Source organism: Microtus ochrogaster, linkage group LG4, assembly GCF_000317375.1.
Source record: "Microtus ochrogaster isolate Prairie Vole_2 linkage group LG4, MicOch1.0, whole genome shotgun sequence".
Taxonomy (NCBI): domain Eukaryota; kingdom Metazoa; phylum Chordata; class Mammalia; order Rodentia; family Cricetidae; genus Microtus; species Microtus ochrogaster.
In genome coordinates this window covers 58,667,826-58,693,719 of record NC_022030.1, presented here as the reverse complement: position 1 = coordinate 58,693,719, position 25,894 = coordinate 58,667,826, and the positions used below count along the sequence as shown (strand labels likewise).

Genomic DNA, 25,894 nt, shown 5'->3' with positions numbered 1-25,894 from the left:
AGTTAGCTGAGAAAAGGGCTAGAGCTAAAGAGCCAAGCAGTGTTTAAAAGAATACAGTGTCCGTGTAATTATTTCGGGTAAAGCTAGCCGGAGGCGGCCGGGGTGCGGCCGGGGTTCTGGGGATGCAGCCCCGCCGCCCCTATTACTACAGGCAGGGAGGAGCATGTTGGAAGCAAGGTTTGGGTAGCGACCAACCGCCACCAGCTTACCCTAGCCCCCGAAGGTCACACTCACCAGCTGGGGAATAAGCTTCAGAATGTGGACCATTTCAGATTTAAAGTGCACCAGAACTCACTTTCAGGTGATGCAGGGAACTCACTTTCAGGTGACGCAGGGTCCCGGAGAGCAGAGGCAGCAGAAGCTGAGAGACCTGTTAGAAGGTGGCCGGGCTAGGAGCAGGCAAGAGTGGTGGTGTCGGCAGGGGAGAAGGCAGCAGGTGGAGGCGGGCTCACGGTGTGCTCTCCCTGGTGGCTTGTGTCATGTCTTTCAGGTTCTCCTGGGGCTCAGAGTGGGCAGCTCCCCTTTAGCCTCTGTCTTGAAAACCCAAGTGAAAGAGAAAGCGCCTGTGATTAAGGGAAGGAAAAGGTTACTCTGAAAGGCTGGAGTCTTGGAGGGTAGGGAGCTGTGTCTTGGGGAACCTTGGTGTTCCCTGAGTAGTTATAAGATGAGGGCCCTCCTGACAACTTGCAGAGGGTTAGCTCCTGTGCTCGAGTCTGGTTTCATAGCTGTTTTGAGATATGGCCATTGTCCTCCGAGCCATCCTATTCTGTCTCTTCTGTTTGCCATGGGTCTCAGCCCTTCCAATTAAAGATGAGAGTTGCTGACCAGAGAACAGGTCCGTGTTGGATGTTGGCATCATCCTCTAGCCTTTGTGCTTTCCTTGTAGTGTCTGCTGCACCGGGCCTTGTACCCCCAGGACCGTCTGCCCCCAATCCAGCCGCACATTTTGAGTATGCTCAGTCCGCCCGCTGAGATGAAAGCCAAGTGTGAGATCCCTCTTTCTAAAGTAAAGACCCTTTTCCCTCTGACGGAAACCATCAAGAAAAAGGATCAAGTGACTGCTCAGGACATTTTCCAAGACGAGTGAGTATTTGCTGTAGTCACTTTTGATATTTATAGCAGTGCGGGGGTGGGGGGTGGGGGCAAGTCTGGCATTATGGTGCTGCCCAGGGTTTTCTGGAATCACAGAGGGGGTCAGCACAGCTTTTTAATCCTTGTGTGGGAATACAAAGTTCTCATACCTGTCCATTAGAGTCATAGGTTATCCTTGATGTCCACCTGGGCTCAACCTTTTGGCATGGGTTGGCTTTTGCATCAACAGTAAAGTTTCTGTGAATTATACATAGGAAGGCTAAACAGATTTGTGAATACTCAAAGCTGAATTTCCCCCTTTTTAAACAATTTTTATTTTATGTTTTATTTCTCTATTTCTGTGTGTGTAGTTCAGAGAACAACTTATGGATGTTGTTTCTTTCTTTCTTCCCTATGGGTTTCAGGATCAAATTCAAGCTGTCCGGCTTGGCCACAGGTCATCCTGCTGGTCCTGAATTGTTCCCTTTCTAAAGTAAAGAGCTGGGCATGGCAGGAGCAGGCTGGACATCATGAGGTTTCTGGGGTGGTAGTGAAGTGTCGGTAAGATCTTTGGAGGGAAACTGAGGAGAACAGTGAAAGCCATGGCCCGTTAGCTGCTCTGCTAGCGCATCCCTGACATGCTCATTATGGCATTAGGGAGGTCTTTGTAGGCTAAGGAGGGAAATGCATTTTGTATGATATGTCAGCTCAGCTTGCAAATGGTTGATGAGTGTTTCTCTTCATATTTCGTTCAGAATCTGTATTAATTTCCATATAAACAAAAGTAAGCCAGAAGAAATTGTTCACTATCTAGAATCCTTTGGGTTTGTGACATTGACTGGTTATTGGTGAGTTTTTTCTTAAGCAAGCCAAAGTAATATTTCTTTCTGTTGCCTTTTGAGATTTGACTTCAGACCATGATCCTCCCCGCTGCCCCATTTTCTTCTCTTTCCTTTCCACAGCTGTATCTTCATTGACAAAGTAAGGCTTGCTATTTATAAATACCCAGTGGAAAAGGATGAGTAATTTCCAGAAACTTCATTGGTTTCTATAAATCAATGTTTAGTGAGTTATTGTACAAGTGGAATAGAAAGCTTTGCATTTTTCACAGCTTCCCAGAGGTAAACAGCCCAAGCTTTGTCAGAGTTGAAAGAAAAACAAAACAAAACTGGATTGATTCTGTTCATGAACTCCTACGGCACCCCGGAGAGGCTTATGGCTCTTTTGTTCTATCGTGCCTTCTACACAGGAAGCTTCTCCCTAAAAAATGCACTTGGCCTCTATCTTTCTCTGCCCGTACACCACTGGAGCCAATTCATAGCAGCTCCTTACTCTAGTCTCACTGCAATCACAGGGCCATTCTCTCCCGGCATTAAACTCCAGTTTGTGATCTTTATTACCTTCTGGTACTGTGGGAAAGCAATGGGCCCTTTCTTCTCTTCCTTTGCTTAAAATGTAAATTAGCTGGTTAAAACCCAAGCCACAGAGACCCAGAAGGCTGTTGTGCCATGACCTGATCCCTGCAGGGACTGCACTTTCAGCTGTGGTCCTGTCACTCCTTGCCCTGGAAGCCTGGGGTACTCAGTTTGTTGTTTTTGCGTCTGTGGTAGTGTGCAGCACAGACCAGCGATCTGCCCGGGCCTGGGAACTAGCTCAGGCGTGCGTGCTTGCACACTTCCTGCTCTCTACCTTTTATTCAGAAGCCTGCCTTAGTCCTTAAGAACTGTAGGAGCAATGAATTCAGCACATACTTACTTAGCACCTTCTCTGTTCAAGGAGGATTCAGTGTCTTTCACATGGATTATAAACCCTTCCATTTTAATGAAAAGGTTCCAGTTAATCTTAAAGGTTATTCTAGGAGGAAAAACCAGATTGCTAGTACTAAGCTGTATTTTGTATTTTTGTATCCTTGAATCCAGTTTACCTATTTCTAGTAGACAGATAAGGGGCTAAGATTTGGGAGTGATAGTTGTCTACTGAGGAAATTTTATGGTTAAAAAAAAAAGTCTTACGTAAGGAGTTACTAGTTTTTATACCAGTGATGTCACTTGATAGGATTTTGGTTAAATGATTTTATCTGTATGGGAATTTCTTCCTCTAAATACAGGGCAGGCAAGATGAATCCTAGGGTAAAGATTCTTGCTTGGAGAATTCTGCCTACCTGGAGGAAGATGTAGAAAACCAGCTCAGTAAAGTGGTCCTATGACCTCCCCACCATGGCACATGCTGCTCGCCGATAATAATTGAAAAAATTGCAAACAGTCTCATTTCAAGAGATACCATGGCAACAAACTCCAGTGGTTAAGCACTCTGAACTGTTGGGAGAGAAGTCAGTCATCTAAAGTCAGCGATATGGCGTCATTCTCAGAACACAACACAGCTGAGACAGTGCTGTTCCTCTGTAGCCTGTCGGATTCCTTGTGCTTGTGGGTGTGGTGTCCTTATTTCTAAAGGGAAAGAGCTCTGCTGGCCCCTGCCTAGAGTCCCACATTGTACTACCTGCTGTCTGTGTTGTCTGAGAGCTCATCCCTTCATGGCAGCATATCCCTTGAAGTGAAAGTATCATCTCTAAGACAGGTGTTGCAGCAGAGCTGAGACATCTGAAGTCCAGCCCTGTGGACATGATACACACTTGCCCTTGCTTTCTTTCAGACTCTGCACAGATCATCTGAGGCCAGCTATTCTTTTCAAGTTCCCTGAGATTGGCAGAAGGTGCTTATTCTGTTTCCTCATGAGTGAAATAGGGAAAATAGCAATACCTGTCTCATAGGTTTGCCAGGAGGCTGTTCACCTAGAACCCGGCACAGAGCCTATCGTATCCTATCGTATCCTATCGTATCCTATCGTATCCTATCGTATCCTCTCCTATCCTTTCCTATCCTATCCTATTCTATCCTATCCTATCCTATCCTATCCTATCCTATCCTATCCTATCCTATCCTATCCTATCCTAGTGTATCCTAGCAGTGCTTGTCACTAGACAGTCTCCTAAAGACCCTCATCATATCACTAACACATTATCAATGACAACAGTAGTAGTGATTTCATAGAGAAGGTTGCGGCTGTAGGTGGGTTGTTCTCAGTTTTATGGACCGTCTAATCTCTGATATACCTACTTTGCAGTCACTTTTACTTCCTTTTCTCCAGGCCCAGTGGACATAGGACACTGTATCCATCACCCTTCACCTTCCTTGTAGCTTGAGCTGCCATCTGTGGTCGTATCTGTTATCCTGGTACACTAATAATGTCTTCTTTTCCTCTGTACCCATCTTGTTCATGTTAGCATTCCTTTCATCTAAACAAAACAATCACTCCAGACTCCTCCCTCGAGTGCTACTTGTTACTAATTGCTGTTCTAATCGCGGTTCCTTCTGCAGGCTGCGCTGTTGGAAGAATAGTCTACACCACTGCTCTTCTGCGCTTGTTCTCCTTTCCTCCGCTGCCTCTCTGAAGACCCAAAGGCTACAGCTGCTTCAATTCTCTTTAGCCTTGCAGCCCTTTTCTTCAGTGACTTTTCTCTTTGTAGCATTTGACATTGCCAATTATTTTTCCCTCTTGAAACTTGTGTATCTCTCCTAAGCTTTTAGATTTTTCTTCCTAATCTTTCAAAACCCTGCCGGATTCCTCTGATGCTTTCTTTCTCTGCCATCCTTGCGTGAGTTGTGCATCTAGTCTTGTCCTCAGAACAGCTGCATTTACTGAACACGGTATGACGTGAGCTGCCTTCCTCATGCTGTCTGCTTAGATCCTCTGGCCGTCCTATGATGTAGGTTGCTTTGTTGATGCCATCTTAAGTCTGAGAAGGCTAGGGATTGGAGAAAAGGAACAACTTGCCTGAGATCTCAGTTGGAAAGGGTTTGGAGGAAGGATTTAATAAATGTGAGCAGTCTGAATCCAGAGCTCACTCAGCCCATAATACCATTTTGCCTGCACAACATAGGTCTCACACCATTGACATTTCATGTACAGGGCTTCAAAAACCACAAAGTCTGTCTGAATTTCATCCATGGTGGCTCAGGTGTCTGTATTTATCTCAAATTCTGTGTGTACAGAAATGACTCCTGCACTGTCTTTCTCCCAGCATGCTTCTTTGCAGTGCCTCTCCAGGCTGTTATTTCCTGTTTCAGAGGACGGCACCTGCTTTCTTGGGAGTCATCCCTTTCTTTAACCTTTCATGTCTAATTGGTTTAACGAGCTGTATTAAATTTATCCCAAATCTGCTCCTTTTAGTTCAGGTTAGTATAGTGGCTAATGACATTGATTTTGGAGTCAGGTAGCTTTGAATCTAAACCCAGGCATTTCCCCTTACTGGCATTTGGAATTGGCAGGTTTAGCTGTGCTGTGCAAAACAGATACCTGTATTTGATGGGCCTTTATCTGCTCATCTCCAGAAGACAGTGACAGTAGATAATCCTGAAGGCTGCTACACAGTTTTAGCGAGATCATTGAACCGTGCTTGGCCTAGTGACTGGCTCTTTAGCCCTTAATAGCATTTCACAGCAGCATTGCCTTGGCGGGTCTTGTGCATTCTGTTTCAGCCTGTCTTACTGATAGCCAGTTTCCTTCCTTGTAGTCTCATTCCTTTCCAAACACTCTGCTCCCTCAGCAAGTCTTGTGTTTCTTTTTTCAACATTTCCTGATTTACTGTAAGAGATGTGAGCAATAAAGAGGAAGAGGTGCACAGAGTGAGGTATTTAGGAAGGTCTCCAAGCTTCTGAGCCTTTGAGGAACCATGATCTGGGACCCTTCATATGTTCAGCTGTTCAGAGGCTGTCTGAACCCCACCTTTTCAACTTTTTAAAAACTAAAATAATTTATGTGCATGGGTGCTTTGTCTGCATATGTGTCTGTGCACCATGTGCATGTAGTGCCCACAGAAGCCAGAAGAAGGCATTGGATCCCTATTACTGGAGTTGCAGACAGTTGTAAGCCCCATGTGGGTACTTGAAGCTGAACTTCAATCCTCTGGACGAGCAGCCAGTGCTCTTAACTGCAGAGCCATCTCTCCAGCCCCCTTTGTGAGCTTTTCAAAATTTCATTACATAGGCAAGATTGATTATATCAGTGGCCATTGGTGAGCAGTTTAATCTTTGGGCTCCCTCATCAGGGTGGGTGAAGTAGAAATTCTTAACTTTCTAAGGCCACCTTACTCTTTTTAGTAATTTCTCCTGATTACTTCTTTTTTGAGTTTTTTGAGACAGGGTTTTTCTGTAGCTTTGGAGCCTGTTCTGGAACTAGATCTTGTAGACCAGGCTGGCCTCAAACTCACAGAGATCTGCCTGCCTCTGCCTCCTGAGTGCTGGGTTAAAGACATACATTATCACCACCCAGCTCTGATTACCTTTTTCTGAGATACCCAGAGGCTGCCAGCTGATTAGAGAGAAGTTTAAAAAAATTTATTACATTTTTAAAAATTTATGTGTGTGTGTATGTGTTGGGGGGGGGTTGGGAAATATGCCTGCACTGTGGCACACATGTCCAAGGACAACCTGTGGAGTTGACTTTCTCCTGTCATCTGGGTCTTGGAACTTGACTTCAGGTTGTCAGGCTTGGTGGCAGGTGCATTTATCCCAAGTCATCTTTTTAGCATGAGTAGATGTTTTATATTTTAAAAAAAGAGTTGGACCACATCACGGCTGCTTAAAGTTCTTTAATGCCATTATTCTTAATCCCACCCCCATGTGATGGACTCATTTGATACAAAACTGTGAACCTTTCCCCAGAAAAGTACCCTTACACTCCACATATCGAACAAGATTTCAATAGTTCTGATTCTTCCTCTTTTTTTTTTTTTTTTTTTTTCGAGACAGGTTTCTCTGTATGGCCCTAGCTGTCCTGGAACTCACTCTGTAGAGCAGGCTGGCCTTGAACTCACAGAGATTGACCTACCTCTCCCTCCCCAGTGCTGGGATTAAAGGTGTGCGCTACCACTACTCGGTTTAGTTCCTATTTTCTTTTTATTGAGCTCTACATTTTTCTCTGCTCTCCTCCCTGCCTCTACCCCCACTTCAACCTTCTCCCAAGGTCCCCATGCTCCCATTACTCAGGAGATCTTGTCTTTTTCCTACTTCCCATGTAGATTAGATCCATGTATGTCTCTCTTAGGATCCTCATTGTTGTCTAGGTTCTCTGAGATTGTGATTTGTGGACTGGTTTTCTTTGCTTTATGTTTAAAAACCACTTATGAGTGAATACATGTGATAATTGTCTTTCTGTGTCTGGATTACCTCACTCAAAATGATGTTTTCTAGCTTCATCCATTTTTTCTGCAAAATTCAAGCTGTTGTTATTTTTTTCTGCTGTGTAGTACTCCATTGTGTAAATGTACCACATTTTCCTTATCCATTCTTTGGTCGAGGGGCATTTAGGTTGTTTCCAGGTTCTGGCTATGACAAACAAAGCTGCTATGAACATGGTTGAGCACATGTCCTTGTGGCATGATTGAGCATCCTTTGAATATATACTCAAAAGTGGTCTTGAGGAAGGTTGTTTCCTAATTTTCTGAGAAATCACCACACTGACATCCAAGGGGCTGTACCAGCTTGCATTCCCACCAGCAATGCAGAAGTGTTCCCTTTTCCCCACAACCTCTCCAGCATAAGTTGTCATCAGCGTTTTTGATCTTGGCCATTCTTACAGGTGTAAGATGGAATCTCAGAGCTGTTTTGATTTGCATTTCTCTGATGGCTAAGGATGTTGGGCATTCCCTTAACTGTCTTTCAGCCATCTTAGATTCTCTGTTGAGAGTTCTCTGTTTGTTCTGATCCTTAAACCGCACATTAGTCTTGCTTTCAGCCGCCTCCTCCTCCTCGGCACCTGAGGTGATCAGACTGTTACACAAAGGGAAGTCTACACAGTCCCGCTACCTTGAAAACACTATTGCTTTCCTTACCCTCACCGCTGTGGTTGGGGATTGACTCCAGTGCCGACACATGTGCTCCGTCAGTGGATCGTACCCCAGCCCCTTCTGTTTCTGCTCTCTCTAGCCCTTGCAGCTACATCCTGTGTCACAGCTGCTACCGCCGCCTGCTAGATGTGATATGTTTCTTAGCACAGTATTTTGTCTGTGTTTGTATTTACCTTTCTTAAATTTGTCCTTGTTGGAAGTATTGAGAACACAATTAATGTTTGCAAATTCAGGATTTAGAATCTAGCTCAATGGATGACACATAAATGTTGCTTATACATTTTGCTATTAATTACCAAGTGTTTATATATTTCTGAAAGTATTTTGCTAATGGTCCCATCATCCTAATGCAGCACTGTTAAGTTTTGTGTGTCCATGTGGCTGCATTCTGCTTTCTGGGGTGTAGAATCTTCATAGATAATTCAGAGATTATCATTGTCCTTTGTCATTGTCCTTTCCCATTTCACATAAATGCCGTATTAAATGCAAAATTTATAATACTACTGTTAATTGCCTGACCTTGAAACTGTTAACCATATTAAAATTTTACTATGTACTTATATCTGGGGTGGTTTTTACCTGCTGGATACAGGGAATATGATACATAATACTATATACTTTTATCCTTCCTTTCCTCAAATCTTCTTTTAGAGGCCTAAGAAACTCTTCTTGTGATTTAACTCCACAGGACTTAGTGTGACACTTTGTATGTGTAACACTTCATTCTTTTTAAAATAGATTTGTATTTATTTTTATTCTTTGAGAGTTTTGAGTTTCATAAAACACGTTCTGATCATATTCAACCCTCTTCCTCCAACTTTTCCTGGATCTACCCCATTCCCTACCCACCCAAGTTTGTGACTTTAAAAAAAGTCTTAAAGAGCAATTTGTGCTGGCCAAATGCTGGATTTGCGTCTTGCACTGGAGGCAGAGAGAAGAGACAGAGAGAGGCATTTATCTGATGCAGAAAGACGTGCAGAAATCCAGGCAGGACATATGCTCCTTAGGCAGGTCCAGATTTGTTCCTTCATTTATTCATTCATTAATTTTTACGAGTGTTTGCCTGCACGTATGTATATGCACCACGTGTGTTTCTGTCTGTGAAGGCCAGAAGAGGATGTTAGATCCCCTGAATTTGGAGTTACATACAGACAGTGGTGATCTACCATGTCAATGCTGGGAACCAAGCCTGTATCTTTGCAAGAACAGCAAATGCTCTTAATCACTGAGTCATCTCTCAGTGATGCTTCTTGATATTATATGTTAATTTGTGTTTAGGAAGAGGATAGTTGATATACTAAAGGTAATTTCCATTGCTGTGTTTTCGTTAGGAGAAAAGTGAAGCTTAGCTGAGTGGTAACTCCGTAAGTAAGTAAACTCTAAAATCTAGATTATATCCTAGAATCAAATCTTATGCCTGTACCAAGAAGACGTGAGAGGCTGAGACCAGGGCTGGCAAGATGGCTCAGCAGACAAAAGCATTTGCTGTACAAGCCTGGCGGCCTAAGCTGGATTCCTAGAATTCACAGTGGAGAGAGATCAGCTGCCTCATGTCCTCTGACCTCCACATGCAAGCTGTAGCATGTGGATACCTACACACACACACACACACACACAGAGACACACACACACACGCACACACAGAGACACACACACACGAAGAAGAAGGAGGAGGAGGAGAAGGAGAAGGAGGAGGAGGAGGAGGAGGAGGAGGAGGAGAAATAAGTTAAAATTTCAAATAAAAAATCTACAAAACACTGAGCCTGGACGCCAGGTATATTTGTCCCCAGATCCTCACCTGTGCTCTGTTCCTGTCTCTCTGGTGCAGTCCAGCTGCCCTGGCTGGCTCTGACTTGTTTTCACACCCTGTCTGTCGGTCGGAATTGTCTCCCTCGGGTCTGTGTCCTTCTCTTCCATGTCTGCTGTTGGCCCTTACGCACTTGCACACTTCTAGAAAGGGAAGAGCAGTAGTGACTTCGCCCTTCCACCACCTGCCCTCGTCCTATTGTCCTCTCTCCTCTCTGCTTCTCAAAGGGAAATGTCAGTGAATAGAAGTTTTAGGTCACACACAGCTTGTGACTGTGCTGATTGTTCTGCGAGTCCCTGTAAGAGAGGCTTCCTTATTGAAGCCAGTTTCTGCTTCCTCATTTTCTCTTCATTTTTAAGATTCATTATTTGAAGGTAGGGATTTGAGCAAAAAGCCAACACATTTGAAATAATAGTATTGAAAATCTTTAATGGAGGGAAGGGTGCCTGGCATGCACAAGACTTTGAGTTTGATTCAAACTCACACTGCCCAACTTTACCAAAGGAGAGGAAGCTCATAGAGAGATTTTAACTATTCCCATTACAATTAAAAAAGAAAAGAGCAGGGTAAAGTAATGTGTGTATTCATTAGCTCCAGTTAGTCATACCACAATAATGTCTCTTGTTTTAAAACATTGTTATTTTTGACATATATAGTTTGTCAATTAAAATAGATTATTTATTGGTATATATATATATGTGTGTGTACATAATGTATACATGTTTGTGTGTATATGCACATTAATATGCAGAAGCCAGAGGACAACTGTGGATGCCATTTCTCTGGCAACATCCACATTTAAAAAAATTTTCCTGAGACAAGATCTCTCACTGGCCTGTGGCTCACCACGTATGTTAAAATTCCCAAGGATCCACCTGTCTCTACCTCCCAAACACTAGAACTACCGTGTACCATTATGACACAGATGCACACACACAGAGTCCCCCCACCACACATCACAAACACACCACACACACATGCACATATGTACACACACACATTTACACAATACAGGTGTACACATACGTACATGCACGCACATGTGTACACACACACCAAACCACACAAAAACACATATATACACACACCACACTACCACATATATACACATACACATACACATACCATGAACTCAGGTCTGTCTGCTTGCAAGACACTTGACTGACTGAGTCATCTCCCCAGCCCTAACTAGAACATAGTCACAAATTCATTAGTTACTGATTTCAGTTGTTTCTTGTTGGCTGCCCTTAGCCTACACTTACTATTTCTCCAGGAGAAAATTCTTCATGTCTTTGTGTTTCATCGTGTGGGGGAGATGATAGGCAAGAACTTTGGATTGGGATTCTTTTTCTTCTATGATTACCTTAACGTCCTCATGACTTTGGAGCCAGCATGTTATTATAGCCAGCATGTGACTTGAGGCAGATGTTTGATAGCCTTTCTTGGAGCTATTTTTCCTTGGCACATTGATGGATGCTATTAGACTTTGTTAGCACCATGCCCGAACAGAATCAGGGCTATAAGAAAGCAAATTAAAAGGTGGCTTTGAAGAAAACATGTAAGACTTGAAAAAGAAGTTTTTGCATATTTGACTTGTGACACTTTAATCAGAAGCTTATAGAAATCTTACCTAGGTTAGTACAGCGGGGAGGTGGAGTTTTGAGCCACAAAGTTCTGTGTACGCAAATTCTGGATTCTGAGATGGGTTCAGATGGATTTCTTAGTTAATGTCCAACCCTGTTACCTGTGCTTGCCATGATATCTTTCTCACGTACCCCGTGATGCAGCAGCCGCTGCTGCCTTCTGTACCACTGTGAAACAAAGCCCACACTACTCAAGGCCTCCTGTCAGGACCCCAGGACTGGGAGGAGAGGCCTGCTATTTGGAAAGACTGTCTAAACATTATGTTTGTTTACTTTAGATTGGAAAATAGCTTTACACTTTTCACATAAAATATCTGTATTTTTGTTTTGTTTTATTTTGTTTTAAGGGGGAAATTTTACCTGTTTCTTTCCTTTCTAGTCACGAAGAGGGGCCTGCTGCTAAAAAATGTAAGACTGAGAAAGAAGAAACTCACGTCAGTATTTCCAGCCTGGCTGAAGGGAATGTCACCAAGGTAAACTGAGCTCTTCCGGTGTCCCTCCCTCCCACTGCAGGGAGGCCAAGACGTGGGCTTGATGGGTCTGCTGGCATGCCACTTTGTCCGGTCCTCTGTCTGTGAACGATACGGACCCACCTCATGTTCTTCCTTTCTTCCTGGAAGTAACTAATAGAATGGCATATGGAATTACCTGTCTGTCTGTAGTAATCAGCTCTGAATAAGATGTGGAGCGGAGCACCTCAGTGGCAGCACTCCTGTGCAGATTTTCTTACTGGCTTCTTTTCACAGTTCTCCATTTAGTAAAGATGATAGGGGTAAGTAGGGGATGGCTAATGATCTGAATCTTATTCCCCAAATACATAAAATTAAAGTAAGTGTACCATTTCTATCTTTTTCCTAGTGTAAAACTTCAGAGGTGGGAGAGGTGGCTCAGATGGTTGAGAGCACTCGTGTTCTGTTCTCAGCACCCACATGGGGTGGCTCATAACCCTGGAATCCAACAGTTCTGGCCTTCATTGGTGCTTGCTCTCATGTGCACAAACCCACACACAGATACACCCATGTAATTTAAAAATAAACCTAATAAAACCCCCTTCAAAACAGAATTTGCAAGGTGATGACTTTCCAAATCAAATTCCCTTTGATCCTGAGAGTTTCTTTTGATGAGAAAGAAGGTTGTTGGAACTTGGAATATATTACCTCCATATGTGCAGCATTGTTTTGAATCAGCAGATCGTCGCATTTCCCCAGTTAGCAAAGTCAAACAAAAATGTGCCAGAAAAATCAAATGTCCGCACAGTGGTTTGGGCTCCGTGGGAATCTTCTGTAGTATTGAAAAGTCACAACCTCATGCTCTGCGCACTTTCCTCACCCTGGTCCAAGCCAAGCAGGGATAATGTATTTTCTTGTAAAGTTTACCAATGCTCACAGGAAGCCCTCACAGAGCTAAGCGCTGCATAGGCCTTGTTAGGGTTGAGATTAATGCAGATTAAAGACAGAGGTGTGATCAGAGAGTGTTGTACTGCAGTACATCTGTATATATGATCTTATTTTTTAAAAGGATATGTTCAGTATGGGTATATTTATGTATTCTACCAAAACATCAATGTCAAAGGGCTAGTAGCAGCTCCCCCTGCTCCAATAGTTCAATGACTCAAGCTTTTGGCTGCTGTTTCTCATGTCATCATAATGGGAAAATTATTTAGTATGACCTCAAGTGACAGTGCCCTCCCTTTCCTACTTGGTTATCAGAATGCACAGGTGGCCTATTTTTGTATGTGTACATGAGCATGCCATGATGTACATGTAGAAATAAGACAACGGGCAGGAGTTGGTTTTTTCTGTCTATCATGTGGATCCTGGGGATTGAACTCAGGGCATTAGGCTTGGCAGCAGAGTACCTTTACCTGGTGAGCCATCTTGCCCATCTCTGAATCTTCTTTAACAGAATCCTGGAAGTCATAATGATAGAAAGGCCTTTTTTGTTTTCAAGAGCACACTTACACCATTAAACCATCTATCTTGCCTGAGATGTGATGGTTAATTTTTAACTGTCAACTTGACATAACCTAGAACCATCTGGGAATCGAGTCTCAGAGAGAAATTGTTTAGGTCAGGTTGACCTGTGGGCATGATTATGGGGGATTAGCCCACTTAGACTAATTGAGGTGGGAAAACCTGCCCACTGCAGGTGGCACCATTCCCTAGGAACTTCACAGGCTGCAGAAAGCCAGCTGAGCTCTCCCATGCAGACATTACTTGCTCTCTTTTCCTGATTATGGATTTGCTATAACCAGACTCCCTCAGAGGGCTTTCCCTGTGACTTCCCTGCTGTGACGGACTGTAATCCGCAACTGTGAGTCAAATCAACACTCTTCTGGAAGTTGCTTTTGTCAGGGTGTGTTATCATGACGACTGGAATGAAACTAAAACGTGGGATATTGCCAAAACCTTAAGTGACCTGCAGGTGTGTTTCTCTGGGTCTGCTCTAGGTTGGAAGTGTAAATCCTGTTGAAAACTTCCGTGTTCTAGTGAGACAGAAGATTATCAGCTTTGAGGAAGGTAAGTGGCATGCCACTCAGTGTTCAAGAAGAAGTAGTCCAGCTGATGTAAAGTCTGGATTAGGAGCTGTGGTGTTTCCTTGCAATACGTTCACGGCATTCGTCTGCACTGGCAGATCTGTGCCACGGAATTGGCATCATGAGCACAGTGGGTTGGGGACTGGGGTGCTCAATACAGCACAGATGGACCCAAGCAAAAATGAAACTATGGTGCCAGGCTCCCTATTGTAGAAGCTTTGGATCACAGCTATGGAACTTTTATTTCCATCTTAAAGTTCTTTGGTGTCCTGTGAGTAAGGTTGATCCCATCTTGTCTTCTAAGAGTGTGGGCCCCATCTGTGTAGTCTCAGAAGCACTTCACCGGCGTTCCCAGACTATATCCTTTTCACGTGGCCTTGTCCTCACCTTTTCTTGTCATTTAGAACCCACAGTTCCATTTAGGTTGTAGCTATTATCGAAACAGTTTTTAAAATTGATTGGAGGGTAGTGATATTCACTTGATTTCATTCCTCTTCGTGTTCTCTTACAAGACAGCAGATGACAGTTGGTAAACTGTAGGTTTGTTTCCACGTTCAATCTGGACATTCATGTTTGCTACCCAGAGTCAGGCAGTTCCTGGCTGCCTTTTCTCTGTGTCTCTGTTTTCATGTATGCTTAGAAATTTCTCTTCCGGTGTGGCAACTTTGTGGTGGAAAACTGACCCTTAAATACTACTGAACACTGTTCCCAAGCATAGGTGCGAAATCTGGGGTCTGACAAGATGCCTGGCTTGCCATGCTGTTGCCCAAAGACAAGCTTACTGTATGAAGCCTCAGAGAACATGGCCTGTCACCAGGTCAGATCCTATTGGCAGGAACACCAAAGGCCAAGTTCATGATCATTTGCTGACAGAGACCAACTTTGTGGTCATAGTAATCTGCAGACAGAAAATGTCTATGTTTGGGATGGAAGAAGAGGCTTTTGTTATGTTAAGTGTTACTCTATAGGAAAAGAGCCTTTGAATTGTACGACAGAAGAAAATGCCATCTAAGCCTGGCCTGGTGGCTCACATCTTTAATCCCAGAGCTCTGGAGGCAGAGGCAGGTGGATCCTCTGAGTTCCAGGCCAGTCTGGTCTACAGAGCAAGTTCCAGGACAGCTAGGGCTACAAGGAGACAGGACTCTGTCTCAAATAAAACCAAAAGCCCATTGTCTTAGGGTTTTTATTGCTGTGAAGAGACACCCTGGCTATGGTAACTCTTATAGAGAAAACATTTAGTTGGGGTGGCTTATTTACAGTTTCAGAGGCTCAATCCATTGTCATCATTGCAAGGAGCATGGCGGTATGCAGGCAGTTGTGGTTGAGAATCCTACTACATCTTGTAGGCAACAGGAAGTTGACTAAGACACTGGGCAGTATCCTGAGTATACTAAACATCAAAACCTGCCCCTACAGTGACAGATTCCCTCCAGCAAGGCCATACCTACAACAAACCCATACCTCCTAATTGTGCCACTCCCTGTGAAATTATGGAGGCCAATTACATTCAAACTACCACACCCTTCATCAAAATAGATGACGTCTAGAATTCTAGATGACAGTTTCAGGAGGATTGCCAGAAGCAATGTCTCAGTCTGCATGTGTCACTGAGCGTGAACTCCCACCCAGTGCTTGGCAGGCTGAGGCAGGAAAATTGTTAGACTGGTTTTTGTTCATTTGTTTGCTTGCTTGTTTAAAATTATTTCTTTTAGGAATTGATCTCAGTAGAGACTTTTATAGTGACTTTGTGTTTGAAAGAGGGCAGATAAATCAAAGGACTTTGTTGTCAGTCATAGATATGTTTTTTGTTTTTTGAGACAGAATCTCACTGTTTAACCCTCTCTGGCCTGGAACTCACTATGTAGACCAGTCTGACCTCTAACTCACAGAGATCCACTTACCTCTGCCTCTTAAATGTTGGTATTAAAGAAATATGCTAACATTCCTGGCATATTTATTGTATCTTAGAGAAAGATTGGGATTTTAGCTTTTAGTTGCTTGTTGTCAATTACTTTGGCCAGTCAGTGTGTAATGTCATCCTCTGGAAGAGGTTGGTCTTCCAGAGTCGTGTAGGATGGTCTCTTCAGGACTAAATGTAGCTGTGATCAGCACTATGTGGCTCCTTCTAGTTACTTGGTATCTACGGAGGGGGGCATTGAGGCAGCACTTTGTTCTAGTGCTTCATCACCCTGTACGGCAGTACTGCAGAGGAAGCAGAGAGGATGTTAGAACTTCATCATCGTGTCTGAGAGGATTGCTTCTATTCAGGAAACACTCGGATGGGTCTTCAGGGCAAAGAGGGAACCCTTGCCCCAGGCTTGGTCACCAGTCATTGCTAAGGCTTGAGAAGAAGGGGAAACACCATGGCTCCTTAAAAGACAGAAGTCTCAGAGCTGGTTCAGGAATGGAGGGGAGGGGTGAGGGATGGTAAGAGGGCCAGGAAAGTAAGCGAGGCAATCCCTGGGCACATCTACAGTTTTCTCCACGGGTTCTCAAGTGATAACCACAAAAGCCAGAGGGACAAAACTCTGGCCATATTGGGTTGCTGCTGTACTGGGGACACTTGTGAAGGGGAAGTCTGGTGTCTGGAATTCCTTCTTCCTGGACAGAGGACTTCTGATGAGAACACCAGAGAAAACCTTCCTGAGGATTCACTCCGGCTTAGGAAACACGGTTCCCCTGCGCCACAGAATGAGGGTTTGAATCAGTCTTTTAAAATAACAAGGGAAATAGACTGCATGGCATACAGGTTCTAAGAGGTGTGCTTAGGTTGACTGAGTTTTTCTGTCCCGCCTGGTCCTGCAGCCCTTAAGTCCCGAAGAAATCACACAGAGGTCTGCATTAGTGATTGGCCCATTAGCTCAGGCATTTTATTAACTCTTATAACTTACATTAGCCCGTTATTCTTGTCTATGTTAGCCACGTGGCTCAGTACCTTATTCAGCGAGGCGGTCACATCTTACTTCTCCAGTGGCTGGGTCAGGACTGCAGACTAGGACTTCCTTCTTCCCAGAATGATATGTTCTCATTGACCCGCCTCTACTTCCTGTCTGGTTGTCCTGCCTATACTTCCTGCCTGGCTACTGGCCAATCAGCGTTTATTTAAAATATAATAGAATACAGACCATTGTCCCATACCATGATTATATCCATTTTGCTGATGAAAAACAAGGTAAAATTGGAAGAGCTGGACCTCTCCAAAAATCATACAGGGATTTGAACATAAGCTTCATTCACATAGCAAGTTTTTCTGATTAGCAAATTGTTTCTCTGCTTTCTAACAACATTTTTTCCTACATTTATTTTTTAAAATTGCATTTATTTATTCATTTATTTTTATTATTGTTATATTTGTGTGTGTGTGTGTGTGTGCGCGCGCGTGCGCACACACGCTCACATGTGTGTAGGTCAGAGGGAACTTGCATCAGTTGATTTTTCTACCATATGGGGCTCCAGGATACAGCTCAGATCATCAGATTTTGTGGCGAGCAGCTTTACCTGCTAAGCCATTTTGATGGCCCCCTTTCCTACGTATTATGTCCCATATCTACAACCTTGTGTCTTTTGGGCCTTTTGTTCACTGGGAGTGTGACACTGCTGTGTTGTGATAGTGGGTGTTCTCTGTACTTCCTCTTAGGGTTGGCTGCATCACAGCCCCCACGGCTCTCACCAGACTAGACCTGCAGTGAAGGGACCCAGCTTGTTAATGCTGGTGCTTTGTGGTTTCTCTTTTGCTCCTCCCACTCTTGCTTTCTACTTCAAAAGTTTTGTCTGCTCATTTCTTGTCTTGCTTTGTTCTTCTGCTTGGCATCTCTCTACCTAGGCCTTTATGATCCAAAACTCACATTTCCTTGCATATCAAAGCGTACTCTATCCAGATCTTAAGCACCCTTCCAGGTAGTGATCCCTCCAAGAGACCTCTGTTAAGGGAAGGGAGGAAGAAGTCCTCCTTTTTCTTGTCTGTTATTTTGATTGATTGACAGAAGTTTGACTAACAGTAGATTGTTGATAATATCGCTTAGGTAGAAATGACCGTATCACCCACTGGTATTAACTAAAACATGGGAGTACTTACTTTCTGTCCTGTCTGCTTGCAGCATGGGTCCATTGAGTCCTTACTAATATTACCATCTGCTAAGATCAGCAGTCTACTGTAGGCAGCTGTATACTTCTTTGTCTTCTGGCGGTCAGTGTGGGGTGGGGGGGATGATTACTCTTTTTCTAATCATATTGACAGATAGGAGATAGAAACACTCCTGGCTGCTGGGCTTTCTGGGAGCTATTGTATCTTTCTATTAAGTCCCTTCTTCACTGTTCACCCTGCCATTCTGTTACCACAGCTGTACAATGTAGATGGTCTTGACCATGACCACATGCGTAATAACATCCTTCCGTTGTGAAAGTCGGCTCATTTCCCTGTTCATTCATGCTGTTCATGAAAGAACTGTTGTCAGCATCTATGGTTTATTACCTATAATTGTGGTTTCACAGACTTCTCCAAGGTTCCACTAGTTTGAATGTCTTTCCCTACCCAACCATTAGTAGAACCCCACAGATTTCTAACACTTTCCCTACTTTATTAAGAACACTAATGTGGTCTAAGGGCAGACAGCAAGGCAGGGGAGAAAGACTAGCCACACTTTAGTCATTTCCCATGCCTGTGTCTGAACTGATAAATTTCACCCGCATATGGGACATTAGGTAAAAGAGCTAAGATGTTCCTGCTAGAAAAGATGGACACATGGAAGCAGCTAGTAGGATGGAACGTAACTTATTTTATAATGACATGACTTCCTCATTGATGGGTCCTTTTTTGCCATGCAGATTATAGGGTCTCTTTTATATTAGACGTTTGCATGGTGACAGGGAGCTGGAACTCCAGCTCACCAGAGAGTGTCAGGACATCCCCGGTAGAAGTGGTGCAGACTCTCCTCCATTGTTTGTTGACACTGGCAATATCCCACGTCAGTTTGATAGAGGATGCTCAGTGTGTTCTGTGGGTCCAGAGGCTTTAATCCCTCTGCCTCTCTTTCCTTTAGTTTATTTAGATCAGATCTCACTCCCATGTCTCTGTGATTTTGTAAACCCCACCATGTTTTTTATTCATTTTTCTTCAAAAATATTCTTTTAATATTAAGAAATGTTTTCTAAAATTTATTTTTTCCAAGTTTTTCCAGCACTAGGTAAAACATGCTATAATTAAATGGTAGTGAAATTATTCATCAAAGTGCAGTAAGTGTTTTTTTCCATTCTATTTTCATGCGATATAGTTCTGTCCTATTTTCACAGAAACTTATTTACATAAATATGTGATTTTTCTGCCACGAGTCAATTCTGAACTGTGGATTTTTGAGCCTTGTGATCTAGAAGAGTCAGTCCCCCTGCCCCCTGTATGAGTGTGTATTTCCTTTTTGTAGGTTGTCCTGATGTATATAATTCAGAGGATGAATTAGATAATCTGTCAGAGCTTTGTCCAGATAAAGATTAGATTAAAATGTGGTTGCTGAGCAGTGGTGGCACACTCCTTTAATGCCGGTACTGGGAGCTAGAGGCAGGTAGATCTCTCTTGAGTTCCAGGACAGCCAGGACTGCTACACAGAGAAACCCTGTCTTGAAAAACAAAACAAGTAAGCAAACAACAAACAAAAAATGTGACCTTTATCTACACAGAACTTGTCAACTTAAGAAAAAAAGTTTTGCTAAATATCTTGAACATATTTTTAAAAAGAAACTAAATACAGTGATTAACTTATAAACATCTTCAGATCCATAAAAAAATTTTGAAAAAAGTTTGACATACTTTCTTATACCTTTCCCAGAATAGTATGTAGTCATGAGGGAGAGACCACGCAAGTGCTGACTTGGGCTTTAGACTATATATTTTTTATTAAATATTTTCACTTGCTTCTTTTTTGACTCGATTTCAATTGTTAAGTCAGAACTCAAGTATCAGGCTTGTTTCATGCATCATTTATCAGGACATGTATCATACTCGGACATAAAAGGCTATTTGGAATCTGAAGGACCTGCAGGAGACATGTGTTACGATTTGACACAATAATTACACATCAGTGGCCCTTGGAGTCATCTTCCACGTGGGTGGACTGAGGCCCAGAATAGTTAGGATGACTTTCTACAGATTGCTGCAAATGGGTAAAAGATGCTGTGTCCAGTTCCAAGAGTCAGTTCATGTCTTCTGTAGCTTCTGGCATGCACGTCTACCCTGAATGTACATTTTAGTGCAGTAAAGCTCATCAGCCAGATAATTAAAATGAAATGTGAAATAAAGGTGAAAAGATAAACTAGAAATGACATTATATGGAAGCTAAAGACCATCATTCACATGTAACTAGAACTGCTAGAACTGTGGCTTAGTTGGTAAAGGGCCTGCTGTGCGAACATTGGAACCAGTCTGATTCCTGTTTATAAGACAGAAAGCAGCGGAGTACTTACTCCTGGCAATTTGATTTGCCCTTTCCACTGTCTATAGATTCTCTTCCTTGTGTGATGGATTGTTGTCGCGCAGAGCACTGCGTTCGTGCTTGAATTGGGCTGTCTTAAAGGTCGCTTCTCAAGCCCAGCTGGTTGAAAAAGAAATGGATTTCAGATTGTGCTGATGTGCAAGCTGCTTTAATCAATGACTTAAAGTGACTGCCAGTGGCAAACGACAGAAGCTCTTAACCAATTAAGGTGTTTAGGAAAGGATGTCAGACTTTTGTTGAAATAGGCACTAATCGGCTGAGATGTGTTGCAAGGAGCCGAGAAACAGCTTGGAGTCTCACTTAGATGAATAAAAGTGTGTGGTCCTCTCCTTTTGAATTGCAAGCCCAAGGCCAACAATATGCTGATGCAGGAAGAGCTGGCAAGTGTAATTGGTACAGTTAGTCCCTCTTAGGTCCTTAACTAAAAATGGCACACTCGCTTCTTTGGCCAGGAGTAAGGGGTTTTGATTCACATCCAGAAGAGTTCCAGCAGGGATTAGGAATGTTTTCACCAGAGATATCAAAGCAGCAGGAAAATGGACTTATATTGAACAAGCCATTCTTCCTGGAGAACTGTGTTCTGTCATTTCCTGTAGTATGTTGTGTCCATTGGGGCTGATTTTTCCAGCTGAGCTTCAGTAGCTGGTTCGTAGCAGAAATGTGTAGTGTTTCCCGGCTGCGGTAGAACTCTAGATCTAGGCAAGTCATGCTTACTCACTGTTGATGCCAGCTCTCAACAGCTCTATTGAAGTAAGTGTTCCTGCTGGAAGCATGTTTGAGGGAGCTTTTGCATTTCATAGAGAAGTGTTGTCACTCTGAAATCCATTGAAAGAAGGTCTTCCTTCCTTCCTTCCTGTTTTTTTTTTTTTTTTTTTTTGGTTTCCCAAGACGGTTTCTCTGTGTAGCCCTGGGACTTGCTTTGTAGGCCACGCTGGCCTCAAACTCAGAGACTGGCCTGCCTCTGCCTCTCAAGTGCTGGGATTAAAGGCGTGCACCACTACTGCCCGGCGAAGGAAAGTGTTCTTGCCCCATGTCATCCCACTGTGAGCAGCAACTTTTTGTCACTGCAGATTTGCTGTTTCTAGAACAGTCTAAATGGAGCCATTCAGTACAGTCGTTTGCATTCAACTTTTCACTGATCCTATCTTCAAGGTTGTCCACATTGGAATATATGGCGTGAGTGGTTCCTGATTTCAGCAGACTGCTTATTTCTGGGTAAAACAATGAATACAGAACCTTACCTTTTACCTGTTTACCTGTTCAGGAATGTCACTGTTCACTTATCCATTCGCCAGGTGATGGACACTTGGATTGTTTCCAGTTGGGGTTGTTTCAGATGGTGCTGCTCTGACATTTGTATGTAAGTGTGGTTTGCACGTTTTTTTTTTTTTTGGAAAAAATTAAAATGTATTATTATTATTATTATTTGTGTGTGTATGTGTGTGCACATACATACATACAAACTTGCCACATGCCATGTATGGAAGTCAGAGGAGGCTATTCTTTTTCTTCTACAGTGGGTTCCAGGGAATACCCAAGCTCTCAGACAATACTTCCCAATGAGCCATCTTACTGACCCACGTTTTAACTTTTTAGAAGCAGCCAAACTCCTGAAAAGGGGTCTATCATACCATCCCCACTTGCAAAACACAAGGTTTTTCTTATGGTATTTCCTTATGATTTTAATGTGTAGTTTGTAAACTACTTGTATATCTTTTTTGGGGTATTTGCATTCCAGTTTTTTGATGACTTTTAACTGGTTTGTCTTACTAAGATGAGGGATGTGTATGTTCTGGTCCAGTTCTTTATCAAATACGATTTGCAGATATGTTGTCTATGGCTTGTCTTTTTAAAAAGTTGTTTTTATTTTTAATTATGTATATGTGTGTAGGTGTCATGTGTGTGGGTGCTCACAGAGGCCAGAAGATGGCTTTGGATCCCCTAGAATTGGAGTTAGAGGAAGATGTGAGTCACCTGATGTGACTGAACTCAGGGCGTAGGTTTCCGGGTCAGATCCATCTCAGAGCTCTGGTCCTGTATCTTCAACAATAGGGATGCACTTTCAACCTCTAGGAAGCAACCTAGGGCCCTGGTAACCAAGGGCCCTGGCAGTATCCATCTTTGTTTTGAAAACTGGGCCTCTCACTGGGTTGGAGCTCACTAAGTGACCTGGGCAGGCTGGTCAGCAAGCCCCAGCAACCTGCCAGTCTGCCATCCTGAGGAGGGATTATGAGAGCCTGACGTGACATTTTCCTATGGATTCTGGGACTCACACTCATGCCTGCACAGCAAGCACTTCATCATCTTTTAAGCAATTTGCGCAGCCCCTAAAACCTCTTATCTTATATAGGCATTTACACTATACTTCCAGTCTACGTAGTTCTTTAGCTGGATATTCTAGGATGTCGTGTGTCGTGTACTTATTTCTATTCAATTCAGATATTTTCTAGTTTCTTTCATGATCTTCTTTTGACCCTTAGGTTATTTAAAACTGTATGTCTTATTTATTTGGTTGGTTTTTAAATCAGGGTCATTTTATGTGGTTTAGGCTGACCTCAAACTAGTCTGGCCTTGACATTCATCTCAACATTCATCCTCCCAAGTTCTGGGATTACAGACATGTGCCACTATGCCAAAGAGGAGAAACTTTGAGATGCTGAGAACTTCCCAGCTTTTGTCGTGATTAAGTTTAGAATGGTGCTAGGCCTTTTGTGGAGATGCTTTATGGCCTGTCGTGTAGCCGGCTCGGACACATTCCCTTTGGCCTACAAGGACTGCGCATTCTGCTGCTAGCTGAAGGATTCCAGACGTGGCCCTTTGGATGCATGTCTTTGTGGATTTCCTGTGATGTGTCGGGTATTGAAAATGCTGCACCTTGAGAGATTCTGAGCTAATGAGACCATGGTAATCTGTGTCTCACCTCACTTACTAAGAGACTGAAGGTACTTAACACAGTACCAAAAAGAAAACATGGTCAGCTCAGGTAACACAGGTTTTTAGAAAAATAAACAGGTGTTACAAGGTTATTCTTGTTTTTAGAACTCTACTTCATGAGAATTCATTCATATTGTTAAGAGACGATGTCACTTAGGACAGCAGATATCACAGAGATACCAGACTATCAGCACATAAAGGTGGGAAATGGACAAGATGTCGTGATGGTAGATGCTTTAGTGTGTCAGGTCGTAGCCAATGTTTATAGATAGTCAAAATGAATAGGTTTGTTATTCCTCTCATTTATTTCTTCTTTTGTGCCATTCTTATTAAGCTCATGTGTATTTTGTTCAATTTTTGTCTTAAGCACTGAAAAGAATATATTTATAGAATAATATAGGCTGTATTATCCCACAATTTGTTCCATTTCTCTTCTTTATAGTTTATTTTTAAAAATTTATTGAACTTTTTTATTTTTACTTATATGTATATGTCTCTGTGTGAATGCCATGTATGTAAAAGTAGACACCTGCAGAGACCAGAAAAGAGCACCAGATCCCCGAGAGCTGAGCCGTCTTCTGACCTTCCTGGGCATCAGGCAGGCACAAAGTGCACATACATACATGGAAGCAAAAAAGAAAAAAACAAAGCCAGCAGAAAACAAAGGACAAACAAAATTAAATAAAATTAAAAATGATTTTTGAACTGGCATATAAAATAAAAATAAAACATAATAATGAGATAATATATGCTAAATTTTAAAAATATTTTTAAAATTTTATTTATGTAAGTATTTTCCCTGCATGTATGTGAGAAAATATATATGGAATAATCTAGGCTGTATTACCACAAGTGTGCCTGGTACCTGTGGAGGTCAGAAGAGGGTATTGGATTCCCTGTTTGGAGCTATAGATAGTTGTGAGACAGTTTGTAGTTAGTTGTGAAAGAACTCAATAAGAGACTATTTAGCTCAGGTGGTCTGTTGGAGTGTCTGTGGGGGGGGGTATCTTGCCTAGCTCAGGTTGGTCTGTTGGAGTGTCTGGGGGCGTTATCTTGTCTGGCTCAGGTTGGTCTGTTGGAGTGTCTGGGGGGGGGCTTATCTTGATTATGTTGTTGAGGTGGGAAGGTTTGCCCACTGTGGGTGGCGCCATTCCCTAGACTCAGAATTCTGGACTGTGTAAGGAGTGGAGAAAGCTGAGTAAAGACAATTATGGGTGCGTTAATTTACTGCTTTCTGCTCTTGAGTGTACATGTAATGTCTTACTGCTTCAAGTTCTTATAACCTTGACTTCCATACAGTGAGGGATTGTAATGTGAATTGTGAGCAGAATAAACCCTTTCCCCTCAAGTTGCTTTTGCCAAGGTAATTCTCACAGCAACAGGAAAAGAAACAAAGACAGTATGTGCAGAAATAATTATGATCTTATTAGTCATGTGTCATCACCCTGTATTTCCATGTACTCTCTTATGTAGCTTATTTTTCTTTGTGGATTTTCCTGTTCCATTGAAACTTCATTGAAACTGTTTTCATTTCTGTAAAATTAAAGAAGAGGTAAAAGAGAGTTCTCCACTGTCCACGGAGTTCCAAGAAGGCATCTTCTTTCCATGTGGTTTTAGAGGATCAAACAATGAGACTTGGATCATTTGTTCATGGATTTAGCAAAGGCTTGTTGAATGTCTTCTGTGAGCCAGTTATGATAGCAAGACATACATGTACAGATAGCAGATAAGAAGCCGGGCGATGGTGGCGCACGCCTTTAATCCCAGCACTCGGGAGGCAGAGGCAGGCGGATCTCTGTGAGTTTGAGACCGGCCTGGTCTACAGGAGCTAGTTCCAAGACAGGCTCCAAAACCACAGAGAAACCCTGTCTCGAAAAACCAAAAAAAAAAAAAAAAAAAGAAAGAAAAACCAAAAAAAACCATAATGAAACAGATAGCAGATAAGGTGCTATGCATGCCCAGGAGTGATTCTCACAGCTAAAGTACCTATTAGTTTCTCAGGGCTATAGGGTAGGACCAACTGAGTGGCTTAAAGCAGCAGAAGTTTGCTTCAAATTCATGGCCTCTTTTTCTTTAATTGTTGTTGTACACTCATATGTATATATAATACAGCCTCCTCAGCCTGTATACTGTTCCTCGTGGGTGTTTTTAGGGCTGATCACTTGGTACTGGATAATGAATTGTATGCTCTTCACTGGGGAAGACTGTTTCTCCTTGTAAGTTTCTCTGACATGTTTAGGAGATACATCTCACAGCAAACTTCCTGTTCCTCTGGCTCTCACATTGTTTCTGACCCTCCTTCAGGAGTGGTCTCTGAGCCTCAGGTACAGGAGTTGTATTGTAGATGTTTTCTTGGATACTCAAGTGTTATAAATATTGTACTGATGAAAAAAAATTTTTTTAAAGCAACAAGATCTAATCATTCTGAAGTCTGGGAGCCTGAAATCAAGTTTGGCAGATTTGGTTTCTTTCGAGGGAGAACGTGTTTAGTGACTCTTGTGTAGCTTTTGGTGA

At 42.7% G+C, this 25,894-nt stretch overlaps 1 protein-coding gene across 1 annotated transcript in view; it reads left to right on the top strand.

Moving 5' to 3' along the window:
- The window catches only part of Xrcc5 (X-ray repair cross complementing 5), a 101,509-nt gene that overhangs the window by 43,931 nt on the left and 31,684 nt on the right, over positions 1 to 25,894 (top strand). Inside the window, exons 14-16 of the mRNA XM_005361660.2 lie at positions 887 to 1,083; positions 11,808 to 11,901; positions 13,878 to 13,947. Coding sequence (XP_005361717.1) covers positions 887 to 1,083; positions 11,808 to 11,901; positions 13,878 to 13,947 — 361 coding nt within the window. The remainder of the gene's footprint in view (positions 1 to 886; positions 1,084 to 11,807; positions 11,902 to 13,877; positions 13,948 to 25,894) is intronic.